Below are 19,157 nucleotides of genomic sequence, written 5' to 3' on the forward strand. Positions count from 1 at the left end.
AAGAGTTAACTCACCTTGACAAATGGCCGTGCATGCACTGTTTTGCATTGTCTCCCCTGTGCAGGGTTTCCCACCATTCAGCGGTGCTGGATTTGTACATGTGCGTGTGCGGTGCTGTTTTCCCTTTCCGCACTTTGCTGAGCAGTCCGTCCACTGACTCCATGTTGACCAACCACCATTCACTGAAGAAATACACATAAATTCAATGTAACAAATGTCTTAGGCTTAACGAATATGGTAGTGAAAAACATGTTTAGCTAATTAAACTATGTTCAAGTTCAGAAACATGTTTAGCTTAATAGGGGTAAAATTAAAAAATAATAATAATAAATTCAAAGCATTCGACAAACAAAATCTCCAAAACATGTTTTTTTCATTGCTATGAACATGTATGTGCAGCTTTAAAGTACAAATTAGTTTAATAAATGGTTGTTTAGGTTGTTATATATGATGTTAACCCTTTAGGAACTGCAATCATCATATCAAACATGAAGCCACTTTTGTTCATTGTTTTTGGACAGGAGATCTGGCCCAAATCAGAACTTGTACCAGAGGTGGATCTGGGGGTGGGGCTGCCCCCCCCCCACCTAAATTTTGCGATAGTTATAATTTTATTCCCTTGACATTCCACCTCATGTCACTGTCCTCCCCCCCCCCCCCCCAAATGGATTTTCTGGATCCGCCACTGCATACCCAGGATGGACGTGCCTGAACCTTCAGTGGATATGAACATGTTAATAGAGTTTTCCTTCCTGTCATTGTTCCCCACCCCCAGCTAGTTGACATAGAATCAATTTCTAAAATGCTACTTGAAAAATATTAGTTCCCATCAGGCATTACTCTAACACTGAGCTCTCAATTCATCACTGGCCAATAACAAAGGGAAGTGTAAGTTTTCCCCTGTGTCTTCATTGCTTATTGAAATGTAACAGACTAATAAACAGAGGACATTTGTTTCAACAAGACTGGAATGCCTTTAACATTCACATTAGCACAGAGATAATGAAAATCAGCATGTGATACCTTAAATACTTCCCAGGTGCTCTACAAACTGAAGTAGGGAGTTAAAAAAGGAAGAAGAAAAAAAAAATGGCTAACTGTAACAAACTCTGTTTATCAAGACACTTGGGTCACAGCCCAGAATATCTCAAGAACATTTTGCACTTAAAAGAAGCACCGATTCTTCAATCGTAAAAGTGAGAAAATAAGCAGACTTCTAAATGTAATTATGCGTGAGAATAATTAACTGATTAAAAGTTAAAATATCTATTAATAAATGAGTATGGTGGGACCACAGCCAAACTGTCTGTTCGTGTCAGTCTACCTGTCACATAGTTGGCAATAAAAGAGAGTTTTGAATCAAGTTTTACATTTTTGCCAGGTCTTTTAGTTAAATCGCTAAACGGTGCAATACGTTTTTAAAATGCTTATGGAATGGAACAGCTACTAACAAATTAACAGGGCTAAAAAGTCAGCACATTATTTTCGATCCAGAAATTTAAACAAGTTAGTGAAGTTATAAGCCAGAGAGAGCATTACACATTGAGACAGCAGGATGTGCAAATAGCTCGGTAATAAAGCACTTGTTTGAAGTGTGAAGTGTTAGGAATCGGTCGGAAATGTACCAACCCATCAACTTTCAATTACACAATCAGTTATAATTATATGAACATCAGAAGGATTTCAATTATAAAGTAAAGTAAAATTTGTTTTATTTAACGATGCCACTAGAGCACATTGATTTTTTTATCTTATCATCGGCTATTGGACATATTTTCATTCTGACATTGGTTTTTTTTAGAGAAAACCCACTGTCGCCACATAGGCTACTCTTTTATGACAGGCAGCAAGGGATCTTTTATTTGCGCTTCCCACAGGCAGGATAGCACAAACCATGGCCTTTGCTAAGCCAGTTATGGATCACTGGTCGGTGCAAGTGGTTTACACCTACCCATTGAGCCTTGCGGAACACTCATTCAGGGTTTGGAGTCGGTATCTGGATTAAAAATCCTATGCCTCGACTGGGATCCGAACCCAGTACCTACCAGCCTGTAGACCGATGGCCTAACCATGACGTCACTGAGGCCGGTAAGAGACAGAAGAGAGACAGAATACAGAGAAAAAGGAGAGAGACAGAATACAGAAAGAGAGCAAAAAGACAGAACACAGAGAGAGAGACAGAGAGACAGACATACAGACAGACAAAGAAAGGAGAGTAAGAGTGAGAAGGAGAGTGAGAGAGATCAGAACCCTGCTGTCACCAAATAGGCAACATAAGATCTTTTATATGCATCTTCCCATAAAGAGGACAGTAACAGAGTCCACAGCGGGCAATCAATCTTACAATCCATCACATCTCAGGTTAAATTCTGACCCCGCTCCACCCATCCCCATTTTTCCATACATCAGGAAATTCTGTATGTGGCAAAAAAAGAAGTTGTTCTCTTTTCATAGACTTTGAACAGAAATGTTGTAAGAAAACAAGACGACTTTCTTAAATAAATTAGTTTACGGCCTGCTTTATGACAGCTCTGTCAAACACAAATAAAGCTGTTGCCATTCAGTTTTTTCTCTCCTCAATTTCCTTTCGGGAGAAAGACAGTTACGTAATCCATTCACTGCATGTCTGCTGTAACAAATCACTTTAAAAGTCACTTTCCCGTGGCCAAAGATGATTCCACACGGATATGTAGGTATCTTAATTATTGAAATTCTAAATTATTTCATGTTACATGTGCAGCGCATGTGGTGAGGTATGCTAATTTGTATACACAGAGTCGTCATTTTCATCGGGAATGCTCACTACAACTTGGAAAAGATATTAAGCTAGCTTCAAATTCCACTCGTCTAAACTTTTTATATATTTTTGTTATACTTTTTTTTTGTTATTTTTTTTTGCCTCATTTGTCTTCTGAAAGAAGAATATTTTAAACTTTTTTTACTAGCAATGCTGAGTCTTAAGAGGACACCCACTGCATTTTGTTCATTAGCAGAAAAGGATCTTTTATATACACTTTTTTACAGACATGACAGCATATACCACAATCTTTGATATACCAACGGATGTGACAACCAATTTAAAAATAAAAGCTGAAATAAAATTTATAAAGCTGAAACCTTTTTATTATATCGAAACAAAGTTATCGAAAGAAGGGGTCCACTGGGGGGGGGGGGGGGGAGGGAGAGAGATTTGATCTTACGGTTTCAAATGATACTATTATAATTATGGATGGAATATAACAGGGGCAGGATTTAGCTCAGTTGGTTGAGTGCTCGCTTGAAGTGCTTGAATCACAGGATCAAACCACTTCAGTGGATCCATTCAGCTGATTGGGTTTTTTTTTCTCTCGTTCCAACCAGTGCATCACAACTGGACAAAGGCTGTGGTATGTTTTTTCCTGTCTGTGGGAAAGTGCATATAAAAGATCCTTTGCTGCATCAGAAAAAATGTAGTGGGTTTACTGATGATTATGAGTCAGAACGACCAAATGTTTGACATCCAATAGCCAATGATTAATTAATCGATTTGCTCCGGGGGCAGTGTCGTTAAACAAAACAAACTTCTTCTCTTTTTGGAATATAATAGTTGAAAGTTGTGTAACTTTATGACTAGACAGAACATCACATACTATCATTACTAGTAATATCCGTACCTAGGCATTTACAGGTGGAACTGGGGTAGGGGTCATTTACATACACTTTCCCACAGACAAGACAACACATACCATAGCCTTTGGTAATTCATACCAGTGATGGGGCACTGGATGGGAAGGGAAACAAAAGCCAGTAAGATAATGGGTGCACCAAGAGGGAGGGGTGTGTGTGTTTCGATCCTACAACCCAAGCATCTCTGGTATGCACTGCACCAATAGTTAAAGTTCAAGTTAGTTTTATTGAAAGACACCACAAGACCATATTGATTCATTAATCATCGGCTAGTTTTACTAGAGGAAACCCACAATATTTTTACCATTAGTAGCAAGGGATCTTTTATAAGCACCATCCCACAGACAGGACAGCATATACCACGGCCTTTGATATACCAGTCGTGGTGCACTGGTTGGGACGAGAAATAGCCCATTTGGGCCAGCCGACAGTGATCGATCTCGGACTAACCACCGTGCATCAAGCTAGTGCTTTGCCACTGGGGAAGGAAATGTTTTATTTAACGACGCACTCAACACATTTTATTTATGGTTATATGGCATCAGACATATGGTTAAGGACCACATAGATATTGAGAGAGGAAACCCGCTGTCGCCACTTCATGGGCTACTCTTTTCGATTAACAGCAAGGGATCTTTTATATGCACCCATAGACAGGATAGCACATACCACGGCCTTTGATGTACCAGTCGTGGTGCACTGGCTGGACCAATGGGCAATGTCCTGCCTCTACCAACAGAGCTAGATCTACATATGTAGTTAGATCCCATCTCCCAGTGAAAACATGAGCCCACTCACCATACACTGTGAGGACGGCAGAATCGCTGAGTCGGCGACTTGCCGGGTTCATGGCCCCACAGGTGTAGTTCCCTGTGTCCTTGAGCCGTGCCTGGTTGATGATCAGACTCCCCTCGCTCGAAATTATGAAATTAATCTCCTCCTGAACATTGATCAATTTGTTGTCTTTCAGCCAAAAAACCTGCAAAACAGAAGAAAAACACCCCCACATCAACACAGGTAATTAGATTTTCCACTTCTGCAATACTAGTCTCTTTTATTAAATCACAAAATAAGTAAATTGGAAAGAAGAAATTAGATCGCCAAGATGGCAACACATGCCTCGAATGCATAAAAATCAATTTGGGATCATTTTCAGCAATATTTTTGATGGCAACAAAAGCCGCGCTAACGTTTATTATACACGTAGGCAAGGTTAAATCTTGTTTGCTCTTAAACAATATGGTTCAGATCACATGCTACTATTTTCTAGTCAGCTGATAATCAATAGGTCAAACCCTTCTAATGGACTTCATCTGAATAATAGAGAAAAATTGAATTACAAGCTTACGGGCCAAGAGGTACATGTATATGATCGGTGATTTAGAAATTAGTCCTTGCGCCTGAAAGCAGGGTCACCGCTTCAATTGATACTGTTTACATTGTGAAAAGAGTAACGAAACAATTGATTAGGTTTGCACAGGTCGGTAGAGCACACGCTTTCATCAAATAGCACAAGTGCCCCTTTAACACTACAGTTAAAGTATCCGCTTTTACCGCATGTTCAAACTGGTTTATTATGGGAATTCTCGACTGCAGACTGTCAGCACACTAAACATGCCATTTAATAGATGTCACAGATATGCATTTAGTCATATTTGACATACATGTATTAAATATTTTTAAAAATTTAAAGTGCAATATTTTTAATAATAATATCGGTAGTAAACTGGTTTATATGGGAATTCTTGACAGCACAATGCCAGCACACTAAACCTGCTAGTTAATACATGTCACATATATGCATTTAGTCATATTTGATATATTAAATGTTAAAAAATAAATAAAGTTCAATATTTTTAGTAATAAGACCAGTAAATAACTGGTTTATATGGGAATTCTTAACTGCACAATGCCAGCACACTAAACCTTCTATTTAATATATGTCACAGATATGCATTTAGTCATATTTGATATATTAAATATTTTTTAAAATTAGAGTGCAATATTTTAAATAATAATACCAGTAAATAACTGGTTTATAAGAGAATTTTTGACTGCACAATACTAGCACACTAAATCTGCTATTTAATGCATGTCACAAATATGCATTTTATCTGAAATATTAAATATTTAAAAACATTAAAGTTCAATATTTTTAATAATAATAAATTAGTATAATGTGCAAGTTTTACTAGTAATATATTGTACTGAAACTATACTGTAAGTCAGATGTACTTAAATTGGAGGGGGGGGGGGGTAGGTCGATTGATATTTTAGTGGTTGAATAAGGTCAGTGGAAATGAAGGGTTTACTATATATAAAAAAGGTTGATCTAGGGTTTTTGGTCAAAGTTGTCAGAGAAGTGAGGAGTTTTAATGACAGTTATGAAGTGTCTTGGACATGAAATAAGAAGTTTGTTTTGTTTAACGACACCACTAGAGCACATTGATTTATTAATCATTGGCTATTGGATGTCAAACATATGGTAATTTTGACACAGTCATAGAGAGGAAACCCGCTACATTTTTCCTTTAGTAGCAAGGGGTCTTTTATATGCACCATCCCACAGACAGGGTAGCACATACCACGGCCTTTGATATACCAATCGTGGTGCACTGGCTGGAACGAGAAATAGTCCAATGGGCCCACCAACGGGGATCGATCCCAAATCGACCGTGCATCAAGTGAGTGCTTTACCACTGGGCTATAGGTCCCGCCTAAAGACAGCCAACTGTATTATGGCCAAAATGCAATATGGTTAGACTCAATTTATTTGGTAACAAAGCCATGATACATTGATAGGATGAAAAAAGGTGTTTGACAATTTAAAAAAAAACATAATGTCACTACTGGTTTATCAGTAAGTATTTGCAGTTTATATAAAATAAAAATAAAATTAAAAATAAAAAAAAATTGGGGGGGAGGAGGGGGTTGTTAATAATAATAAAAAATAATAAGTTGACAGACCAGTAATTAATAAATCATTAACCAAAATTATACTATCATACCTGCATTACACCAGTAGTTAACTTGTATATTATATTTTAAGACATAAAAACTGAACTCTGTCAAAGGGACAACATTATTGAATAGAAACCGGCCTCGGTGGCGTCGTGGCAGGCCATCGGTCTACAGGCTGGTAGGTACTGGGTTCGGATCCCAGTCGAGGCATGGGATTTTTAATCCAGATACCGACTCCAAACCCTGAGTGAGTACTCCACAAGGCTCAATGGGTAGGTGTAAACCACTTGCACCGACCAGTGATCCATAACTGGTTCAACAAAGGCCATGGTTTGTGCTATCCTGCCTGTGGGAAGCGCAAATAAAAGATCCCTTGCTGCCAATCGGAAGAGTAGCCCATGTAGTGGCGACAGCGGGTTTCCTCTCAAAATCTGTGTGGTCCTTAACCATATGTTTGACGCCATATAACCGTAAATAAAATGTGTTGAGTGCGTCGTTAAATAAAACATTTCTTTCTTTCTTTTTATTGAATAGAAATAAAGAACACTTTAGTTATTTCTGAAATAAAAAGCACCTTGTTTAATAACTACCTGTGTGTATAAGGTATTTGACCTCAGTATAGAGGACACCTGCACTAAGATGACATTCAGTAGCTGACTAGGTGTGGCCTATACATACAGGTTTGACAATATAATTATCATAAGACAAAATGGGAGACTCAATTAATGTTATTTAATGTTTAAGAATTTAGCTAGGGTTTTTTCTTGGTGCATATAGTACAGAGTTGTTTTTTAAATATTCTAAAACCTACAAGTCAATCACCAAACCTAAGATAAAACTTTTAAAAAAAATTGGGGTTAATGTATACAATATTTTGCTCATATATTTATTTATTTATTATTTAATTATTATTTATTATCCCCAGAAACACAGAAGATGTCAGGGTTTGAACTTGTGAATCATTTATTGACAGTAACAGAGACACTCAACTTCTATAACACTAAAACCACTCTGGAGAACACTAACCTAAAAAAAAAAAAAAAAAAAAAAAAAAAAAAAAAAAAAATACTATCACTTTTTGTGTCTCACATTCTCCATTCTTGTTACAACTGTTTGTTTTTTGTTAGGCGGTGTTGTTTGTTTACTTGTGCATAAGACTTGTGTTGACAGGTGAGGGGGAAAAACTAGACAAAATAAACATAAAATGAACCAGGCTCAGGTTTAGCTGCTGCTGAAATGAGTTCCAGCACATGCTCGGGGATAGGGACATGGTTATGTATGGGACTGTAGCCGATGTCCACAGTCACACTGTTGTCACGGTACCCAGTGGAGTCCTGTGGTGTGACGACATGGTCACATTAACACATACGAGAGGTGGACATTTGGTCACACAGTGCTGCTTGTTAATATCGGGAACCTGATGGTAAATTTCTTTTATTTCTACAGCTTTATATATACAGGGAAAATTTGAAACAACCACCACCATCCAAGGGTGGTTCTATGTAAGGTACATGGGCATCCAACTTCCCCTACCCCCCACCCTTAGAGATGAAACTTCAGTTTCATACATATCCCATTATGGTTCAAGCATGCCATCCTGGACACTCACCTCAACTATCTGTCTAGGACAGGGTTAGTGGTTAGTGGTTATTTATTATTAAGAGAGAAGTTGGTGTACATAGTGGCCTTACATCTCCCCATTAAGCCAATAAAATTGACCCTAGGTGGGTACCAATCTAAGAATGTGAACCCTAAAACCTGTATGTACCAGCCTAAAGTCTTCATGGCTTAACTATCCTACCACCTAGGTTATAAGTCCATCTCCAACTATCTTTTACATGCCCATATACAAACAAGGTTCAGGCATGTTTCTTTGGACCCAGCTTCTGACACGGGCAGGGGCTAGGTCCAGGGTAGAAGGGTAAGTTTTAATGGGAGCAACTTTTACTTATGTTATAATAGGGGAAGGGGAGAAACAAAATTTCAAGCGTCTTTTAAATTTTCTTTCGTGGCTATTAACTTTACTTTTACTTATATGATGCAATTTTAGACCACGTGCCATTGTCTGTAAATAAATACACACACTAAGATCGATTATTATATGATTTATATCATATAAACTATACTTTAATAATCTTATTCTTATGCCTTAGAGGAATGTTAGTACACCAAGATTAGTATATTTGCCCAGTGACTTCATCCTAATTAACTAATGATGGCCATATTTTCTGTTACATCTCATCTTTTCAGCAGAGCCAGATTTGTGTACTAACAACCACACAACTACATCTGACTGTCAACACATTGTGCAGCAGTCTTTGATCTCTGGGGAAACATCCTAAGCCAACTAATCTGTACATATATCTGAGCTTTGATCAAAATGGCAGTCAGTCATCCATGAGAAGTACATGGGCAACTCTGCACTGAAGAAGAAGGCCAAGGCATTCTGCAGTACTAAAAGGGCAACAAGGGGCATATTGTAAACTGTTGTGTCACCATTATCCCGTAGTCATGGCAACACTGGTGAAACTTGTACACAGTAAGAAATTGTGTCCATCAGGGAAGGAAGGAAATGTTTTATTTAACGACACACTCAACACATTTTATGTACGGTTATATGGTGTCGGACTTATTTTTGAAGACCACACAGATATTGAGAGACGAAACCTGCTGTTGCCACTTCATAGACTACTCTTTTCGATTAGCAGCAAGGGATCTTTTATATGCACCATCCTGTGTATCCATCAGGGATACAAAATGGCAGATAAAAAATAAATCTGAGAAAATTTTGCAGGGTCTTGAAACGTAAAGGGTTAACGTGAGTTTTTTTATCAATGATCATTGGCAAGTGAACAGTTTTTAGGCGACACTAAAATCAAAACTTCAGAAAAATCGGGAAGTTTTGCTTGAATCATAGGATCAAACCCCCTCAGGGGACCCACAGAGTTTTTTCCCCTTCACAAACAGTGCCTCACAACTGGTATATTAAAGGTTGTGGTATGTGCTATCCTATCTGTTGGAAAGTGCAAATTATCAAATGTCTGACATTCAATTAATGAATGCATCTGTGCTAGTGGTGTTGTAAAACAAAAAATATATTTTTAATTATTAATACTTTTTTTTTTACCTCTAATCCACATAATGCTCATTATCACAGTGGTTATCATTAAACAAATTTACTTTTATACTCAGGGTATGGTACTTTTTTCTGTTTTTATTTTCCTAATTCTTATAAGATATGTACACTATAATTATGAACACTTTTGTCCACAAATGGTCAGAGTAAAAACGTGGTCTTGCATAAATTTGTCTTTAAATGCTATTGACATTTGACCAGCTAGCCTAACTAATAGCTGTATAATTTCATGAACAGACCCCACAACTAAAGCCTCAAGGTTCAAACATAAGGCATAATACATAGTCTCTGTATATGCAGACGGTATTATTGTGGTTAGATTTTAAACTCTCCTTGAACCCACGGTACAGACTTTAAAATTTTTATAAGGAATACGCTTACTAAGCTAAATTGTATAAAGTACTATAAAGACAATAAAATTTTGTTATCAACTTATAATTAGAACATTTGTTTCTAATTTTCATAATTATTCATAACTAGTAGGCACCTTCATAATGAAGTTATGACAGGGGTTTTAGCATTGTGGTTATTTTGTTAACATGGAAACAAATAAGTGGTTAAAGAAACATCAACGTATTTTTAAATTATGATTATTTGATGTCACACTTTTCAACACTTGGAAGAGAGACAGAGAGGGAGAGGAAGAGGAAGAGTAGAGAGAGTGAGAGAGAGAGAGAGAGAGAGAGAGAGAGAGAGAGAGAGAGAGAGAGAGAGAGAGAGAGAGAGAGAGAGAGAGAGAGAGAGAGAGAGAGAGAGAGAGGCAGACAGACACACAGACAGACATAGAAAGAAAGAATGAAAAAAAGAAAGAAAAAAGAAAGAAAGAAAGAAAGAGCCGTTGAAATAGAATATATAAAGCAATGTATATCTTTGTAACCATACCTTAATTTACACACACTTGGCACACACACACACCACACATACCAGCATACATTCAAAAGCAATAATACAAAAAATTACAATATCACATGCCATACTGAAATATAAACCTAAGAGAAAAAACCCACTTGCTTTTTATTTTAAAATTTAGATCTTGTCTTCCATATATAAATATTTTTAATACTTTATTTCAAAACAAGAGTGGGTATCCCATGGCTACAGTATACATCCTCATCTATACACTCGCAGCAAAATATTTTTTAAAAATCTGAATGCAGCACAAAGAAGTCTTTTTATTATCCGATTTGACAAGTGACTTGATCCCAACCCTTACACTAGCCTATCATGTTTATATCTCAACATAAGCAGGACTTTGAAGTATTCGAGACCTCGTGATAAAAGGTTGGACCATCTTAGCACTTAGGTGGAAAAAAATGGGCACCTTATCAACAGATTTCTGAAGTATATCTTTTTAAGCTCGGTCAACAAAGATGACACCAGGTGTACAATGGCGAAGCTTTGCTTCAGCGACTTTTACATGTTAACACCTTTTCCCACAACACAACTTGGCCAAAATATCAAGTGTTGGCATAATAATTTTTTTTGTTTTCTTTTGTGTCTTCGGACAAGGCTATTTATGTGTGTAAAGTGACCAAAGCTATGTCCTGTCAAGGTACTGATGGCTATCGGTCTCACTCTACCCACCAACATGTACAGTTTAAAGTGGTTGCAGTCATTGTTAGATTTATCACTTCAGTGACAAGTAAACAATTTAAAGATGTATTTTTTTGTTCTTTTTGCTGTTCCCCTTGGTATTTGCTGTTTCAAAAAAAGAAAAAGAACAAAAAGACATCTGATACTCAACAGATTTTAAATAATTATGTGTTCTCTGTCACCTGCTTAATGTTGTTAATCACTTTTCTGTGAGCAACAAGTGCCAGGCAAAAGAGAAAACCCCACCTGGGAACAAACAATGTTTGTACAGTGTTACAACCAAGTTGAAATATTACAGCACACAGTATATGACATCTGGGTAAAAAATGACCACCTCCAGGGGGGAAATGGATATGGGGGAGAAAAATATACAGAGCACACAGGCAACTGGATAGCCAGAACTTCCCACAAAGTGTGGATCAGTTTTCAGACCATGCATCACTTCTAGAGACAGACATAATCCATAAGTGAAATATTGTCAGAGGAAACATATCACAACATGTCGCAGTGGTGGGTTACCTACCACACTTTCAGATGTTCCCAAAGCTATTGTGTTTCACACATTTAAAATCTTATCTTTACTGGAGGTTTTCAAAATCGGCTTTAACAAGCATTAAATTTTAATACTAGACAAGGATCATTTTAAATCCAGATACTTTATATTGTAGATATATTTAATGTTACTATTTAAAATCAAACTGCCCACATATATAGAAGTGTTAGCACTGGTGTAGGAAGTGGGGTGGGGTGAGACGTATATATGTATGTATGTATGTATGTATGTATGTATGATATCTATATATTGTATGTATGTCGAGGTTGACTGTTACATACATAGATATTAACGCACTGGCGCAGGGGATAATTAAATCCTTTCTGGCCTCACAAATTGTCCCATGCCGTTGCTGGGACTCGAACCTGTGGCACCAATTCGCCCGCAAATTGCAAGACTAACCACAATACGCTCTGAGCTATCGAAGCTTCCATGTATTTATGTATGTATGTATGTATGTATGTATGTATGTATATGTGTATATATATACACACACACATATATATCTATATCTATATATATATATCTGTGTGTGTGTGCCACTCTCCTCTCCCCTTGTTGGCACCTTCCTACGCCACTGGTTAGCATTTCTTTTACACTTTTATATCAGAAATTTTTTATTGTAAATCTTAACAAAGACATGTATCTCACCTACCATAAAAAAAAACTGTGGTGCAACTATAAACCAAGTTTCATTGACTCACAGTTTGTGAGAAACTGATTTAAATGCAAAACTTTAATGTTGTACTTTAATGCAAAAGTTGACGCCACAGTCGGAAAAGTAATACCTATATCCAATAACTTGCCTTTTTACTTGTTTAAAGGCAAGAAAAAAAAATGGTGCAAATATTTGCACATACAAAGTTGTTTGAGGGAAAATACAACTTTAGCAAATAATTAATGTACCTTTTTTTGAAAAAAGAATTACACAATAGTAGAAATTATGATAAAGTTATTTCAAGTCATAAATTTAATAAACTAACAACTTAAACCAGTGCCTTTTGTTACAAAACAGTTCTTATCTTTTATTTGTTTAACTATTACAAACTTCCTTTGTATTATTTTCTCATGCAAGGTTTAACAATAAAGATGTAAGAATTATTTTAAACAAACGATTAGTAGTAGAAGGGGTGGTTAAAATATTAGAGTGGAAAAGGACAAAGTCCAATAAATTGGGAGGGAAGCAGTATACACTACATTTGCCCCTTCCATCTGGCATCTTTCTATACTCATGAATACTGGTAATAACTTTTTAAGAAAGTTGAACATCAGCAATATTCATTAAAAAAAACAAAATGGCCATTAAATGCAAAACATTTTGTTCCTTTATCAAACAGAACCCATGCTGAAAAGTGCAATGGTTAACTAATGGAGGCCAGTGGAAAGCACTATTCATTCCATGCCATCACGGGCAGATTTATGACACACCACAAGAGAGAGAAAAATGCCAGGTAATTAAAAGAAGTATGTCTGATTTGAGGCGCCATGCTAGCCGGTCATATCTAGCGACAATAAAGGGCTTTTGTGGTGTGCCACAATCACCATATCTACAGCTGTCCCGCATATTTCTCCAGTACTGCCGTCTTCCGCGCTCCCGGTGCACCACGACATTCGGCTGTATTTTGACAGAAGACTCCGATAAGATCTTTCCATCGCCAAATGCACCAAAGTCTTGTGGGAAAAGGAAGTCAAGACTTTTTTTGTTTAACACAGAATGAAAAACAGTTTTTTGTGTGTGTAATCCACAGAGGAAATGACAGTTGAAAAGTTTTGAACTGGTATTAGATGCAAGTCTCCCGTAAAAATGATCGATTTAAAAAAAAAAAAAAAAAAAAATCACTTGATGAAATGGTCTCACAGGGAACCAAGGTAACCTATGTGAGTGATTTAGTTCAGTTCATCTTGATAAGGACAACTTGGAGGGATAAATAGTCACAATTCCATACAGCATATATTTAGTTAATGTGTTGGGTTTTTTCTTTAAGCAATGTTAATCAGAATTAATATTATGCATGTATGTTCTTTTTGCATACCACAAACAACAAATATTAATTAACATTAATTATAAATTTTGGCAAGTCAAACAAAACACTATTTTTTTCATATTATAATAATTATATTTTTGTACATTTGTGTTCTTTTATATACACATGTTAAGAGTTTTTTTTTTAATTTTGACTTTTCAGTAGAATTTATTTTTAAAATGTACTTTCAAAAACTCAGTATCATAAAGATTTTGAAAAAAGAAGAAAAAGAGTTAAACTTTGTTTTGTTTAATGCCACCACTAGAGTAAAAATGATTTATTAATATTTAGCTATTGGGTGTCAAACATTTTGGTAATTTTTCACACGTTACAGGAAAGCCGCTACATTTTTCCATTAATAGCAAAGGATCTTTCATATGCACTTTCCAACAAACAGGCCTTTGGTACACCAGTTGTGGGCACTCAGTGGGACAGCAGTGGCATAGGAAGATGCCAAAGAGTGGAGAGGGGAGCACACTTTTATATTTACACACTTTTACACTATTATAAAGCAAATATAAAGCAAAATATCTGAAAAGTGGGGGGGGGGGGGGGGGCATGTGCTACTCGCTTCCTACGCCAGTGGACAGGGCATCAAAGTTTTGGTGCATGCTAAATAATAATATTAAAACACTACATTGACATGAGCTTCTTAGACATTAGCAGAACCCAAAAGTACAAAATAGAATATTTTAAACAGGGTAAAAAAAATTTAAATGCAGTACAATAATGTAAAAAGGGCCATGCACCTTTAAGGAGCCATCTCAATAATCCTTATTTGAAATCATCTACCGGTACTAGTTTCATTTTCATTTCGATTTATTTTTCGTGCTTATATCCAATTAAGGTTCTAGCACGCTGTCCTTGGTACACACCTCAGCTATCTGGGCTGTCTGTCCAGGACAGTGGGTTAGTTGTTAAATTGCTAGTGGTTATTGAGAGCGAAGAGGGTGTAATGGCCTTACACCTACCCACTCTGAAGGAACCGGTCATCTACTAATAATATTGATTGGCAAACAAGGGTGGTAACTCTATTATTAATGTTATTAAAGGGAGATCACCTCTGGTAGTGGTTTGCTGTCCGGTGGTAGACACTGTAGTTCCACGGTGGACTCCATCTCAACACTGTGACTCATCGGCTCACGCTGGAATCGTTTTTTCAAATCTGAAAATTTAAAAAAACAGAGAACGTTTTCAGACTTCATAAAACTCAGGTTTTGCCTCTAGAGACAGGTGCAGCAGTTAGAATAAAAAGAATTGACAGCAAAGGATCGATAGATGGATGGGATGGGATGTGTTGGAATGGGATGGAATGCGATGGGATGGAGCGGTTGATTGGATGGATGAATGGATGGATGGATGGATGGATAAATGGGATGGATGGACAAATGGTGGATGGGAGGACAGATGGATGGATGGATGGATGGATGGATGGATGGATGGATGGATGGATGGATGGATGGATGGATGGATGGACAAATGGATAAATGGATAGATGGACAGATGGTGGATGGAAGGACAGATGGATGGATGGATGCTGGATGAAAAGATAGATTTGGATGGATAGATAAATATACAGATGGAGGGATGGATGGATGGACAGATATATGGATGGATGGATGGAGGGATGGATTTGGATGGATAGATGAATATTATGGATGGATGGATGGATGTATGGACAGATACATGGTTGTATGGAGGGAGGGATTTGGGATGTTTTCTGGACACATGGAGGAATGGATGAGTGGTTGTGTGGATACATAGATGAATGCTTGGATAGTTGGATAGTTAGAAGGAATTAACATGGGTGAGGTGTGAAGAAAGACCAATGGATGAATAGATTGACTGTGAAGTGAACAGAGGGACAGATGGATGGATGGTATAATGGATATGATTGTTATTTGCTAGTTTAAACATGCGCATAAAAAATCCATTAATTTAGATTATGTGTTCAATATATACATGTGTTACAAAATTTTACCAGTATAAATATAAAATTGATTCTGTTTATTTTATTCCCGACTGCCCCATATGGTGATATCAAAGGAACAGGGAAACAGTATCTACAGTGACTTTCACAAAAGTTTATAGCTAGATTTTATGTTTCTCTGGTACTACAGCTGACAGCTGAAATGACTTGAAGCTAAATCACAACTTGAAAGACAGCTTGCATCAGTCCCACCAGTTCAATTCTGTTATGGTCACCAGTAAGAAAATTTATGTAACAGTTGACAAATAAAATCCATATGCAGGCCAACACGTGGCTATCAGGTTACAGTAAAATTATGGCGTTTCTTGGCACAGGCCAACAGTTTTCACAGTCTGCAGCCATTCTCCCGTGTCATTAATTCGTTAGCAATGCTGACTAAATTTACAGTGATATTATGCAATATTCTGGTCTCTTATTCATTGGGCCGGCAATTTGCGGACAACAGATTACGGAAGACTGCCACGCAGTCACCACCAGGAGAGATCAGTTGCAGAAAATTTGATACAGTTGTGTAGAGAGTAGTGTTATTTGATATTGCAATCAATCTCTCACCGTGGACCAGTCTATAGAGTGTGTGACACAGAACAGGAAAATTATATTAAAGATATATTCTAATTCAGTCGCATTACATCCCCCTCGTGGCTGCATGCATGAGCTGTTCACTGTAGGCGCAGTTTTACAGATATTTTACAGTGCACTGAATCTAATCTAAAGCAATATGGGGTTTTTTCATCATTAATAACCTTGACAATGGGCTCCCATGGTTGAATTACCTTTGTGAAACATTGAACATTTCACACAAATCAAACAATTTTTTTAATTGCAAAATCAAAGAGCCTAGATTATAAGGGTAGGGGTGGGAATGCAGAGGGGATCCTCCAATCAAAAAACATATGTATTGGTTAGGTAATTCTTTGTTTTGTTTTTATTGTTTGTTTGGGGTTGTGTTATTTTTTTTCTTATTTTTTTTAAATGGTGTTTTAGATGTGGGGTTGGGTTGTTTCTTCTTCTTGTTGTTTTTGTTTTGTTTTGTTTTGTTTTGGGGTTGTTGTTTTTTTTTCTGTTTTTTTTGGACGGTTGGTGGCTAGAGATTGTAATTACAATTAATTTATTTTTTAAGTATTTTAAGTCTCATCAAAAAAGTATAAAAACAAAACAGAATTCATTAAATTGAGTTTCAGTTTTTAACTTCATTTTATATTTTGAAAGTTCAGTTGAAGATATAAAATTTTGACACTGATACCATGGGAGTGAAGTCAAGATTTCAAAGATACAATTCTGTAAATCCTATTAACATATTAATGAACTAAAAACTACAGGCATGATGGCAACTTATTTCAATTTACTATTTTTCACTTAAGATATTACAAAACACAAAAAAATACATAAAATCAGGTACTGAATAAAAAAAAAAATATTCTTTTCCCACCAAAATGGTGTGAATGAACTTTAACATATGTGTTGTTTTGTTCTCTGTTTTTTTGACATCTTGTACAATGATCCCAGCCCAAAGTGCAGACACACGGTTACACTGATTGGCTATATTTATAACTGATGAAAAACAAATTGCAGAAAACGATATTTCCACAGTGGAAGCCAGGTCATTTGAAATGAGCTTGTGTTCTGTTGTGCATGGAGATGTTTTACTTTCAAAACTCTTTTCCTGAACGCCTTTTGTGGCCTGTGAAAGCGAGAAAGGGACAATCACACAATTGAATGCACCGACATGAACAGCACAAAGATTCACCGAAGACACCCACTTTGTGGCGAGGCCCTCCACTAAAGAACTGCTTGTCCCGGTACTCGACTGCAAGCAGACGGAACAAAAACAGTCACAAACGCTTCTGTTATCCTACTCTTAACATTTCTATTAAACACCGCTTCTGTTATCCCACTTTAACAGTTCTATTAAACACCGCTTCTGTTATCCCACTTTAACAGTTCTATTACACACCGCTTCTGTTATCCCACTTTAACAGTTCTATTACACACCGCTTCTGTTATCCCACTTTAACAGTTCTATTAAACACCGCTTCTGTTATCCCACTTTAACAGTTCTATTAAACACGGCTTCTGTTATCCCACTTTAACAGTTCTATTAAACACGCCTTCTGTTATCCCACTTTAACAGTTCTATTAAACACAGCTTCCGTTATCCCACTTTAACAGTTCTATTAAACACCGCTTCCGTTATCCCACTTTAACAGTTCTATTAAACATGGCTGTAGTGTAGGGTTGGGAGTCAAGCAGGAAGTAAAGGTGGATCTATCGAGTGGATTTGTCCACACAAGATTAACCATGTTCATTAAAAGGTCTGATGTTTGACTGAATGGTAGTATTGGTACGTACATGCCAGTTACTATGATTCAATACATGTAAGTCTTCTGCTAAACAGGAAAGGAGAGCCAAAAAAAGTTTTAAAGTTTGTTTTGTTTAACAACACCACTAGAGCACATTGATTAATTAATTACAAGCTTTTGGATGTCAATCATTCTGGTAAGTATGGTAAACTTCAGAGGAAACCCATTACATTTTTCCATTACATGTGAGCGGCAAGGGATCTTTTATATGCACTTTTTCAGAGATAGAGCAGCACATACCATAAGCCTAGATATACCAGTTGTAGGGTACTGCTTTTAGAATTGGGGAGAAAAAAAGGGTCTACCTCCAAGGAGTTTTGATCCTACAACCCAAGCATCTCAGGTGAGTGCTCTTTCTAAGACATTGGGCTGTGTGTTTTTTTTAAAGGTAATTATCACTTATTTATTTTTAGATGCATGGACTACTCTTTGCAATTAGTAGCAATGGATCTTTTATATGCTCCATCCCACAGACAGGATAGTACATACCACAGCTTTTGTTACACTGGTTGTGGACTGCTGCTTGAAACTAGAAATAGCCCAATGGGCCTACAAACAAGAATCGATCCTAGAGTAATGCCACATCAGGCAAACACTATACTACTGGGCTACATCCTGCCTTCTTTCATACACGGGTGGGATTTAGCTCAGTCGGTTGAGTGCTCGCTTGAGGTGGATCCATTTAGCTGATTGGGTTTTTCCTCATTCCAACCAGTGCACCACAAACTGGACAAAGGCCGTGATATGTGCTTTCCTGTCTATGGGAAAGTGCATATAAAAGATCCATTGCTGCATTAAAAAAAATGTAGCGGGTTTGCTCTGATGACTACGAGTCAGAATTACCAAATGTTAATTAATCAATGTGCTCTAGTGG

General features: G+C 37.0%; 1 protein-coding gene across 8 annotated transcripts in view; it reads right to left on the bottom strand.

Annotated features, from left to right (window-relative positions):
* Positions 1-19,157, bottom strand: part of LOC121378276 (netrin receptor UNC5C-like) — a 174,616-nt gene that overhangs the window by 66,934 nt on the left and 88,525 nt on the right. For all 8 annotated transcript variants that reach the window (XM_041506369.1, XM_041506367.1, XM_041506366.1 and 5 more), the window contains exons 3-5: positions 14,995-15,098; positions 4,465-4,645; positions 15-182 (exon numbers count right to left, since the gene is read on the bottom strand). In XM_041506369.1, coding sequence (XP_041362303.1) covers positions 15-182; positions 4,465-4,645; positions 14,995-15,098 — 453 coding nt within the window. The remainder of the gene's footprint in view (positions 1-14; positions 183-4,464; positions 4,646-14,994; positions 15,099-19,157) is intronic.

The sequence above is a fragment of the Gigantopelta aegis genome, chromosome 8 (assembly GCF_016097555.1).
Source record: "Gigantopelta aegis isolate Gae_Host chromosome 8, Gae_host_genome, whole genome shotgun sequence".
In the NCBI taxonomy this organism is placed as follows: Eukaryota; Metazoa; Mollusca; class Gastropoda; order Neomphalida; family Peltospiridae; genus Gigantopelta; species Gigantopelta aegis.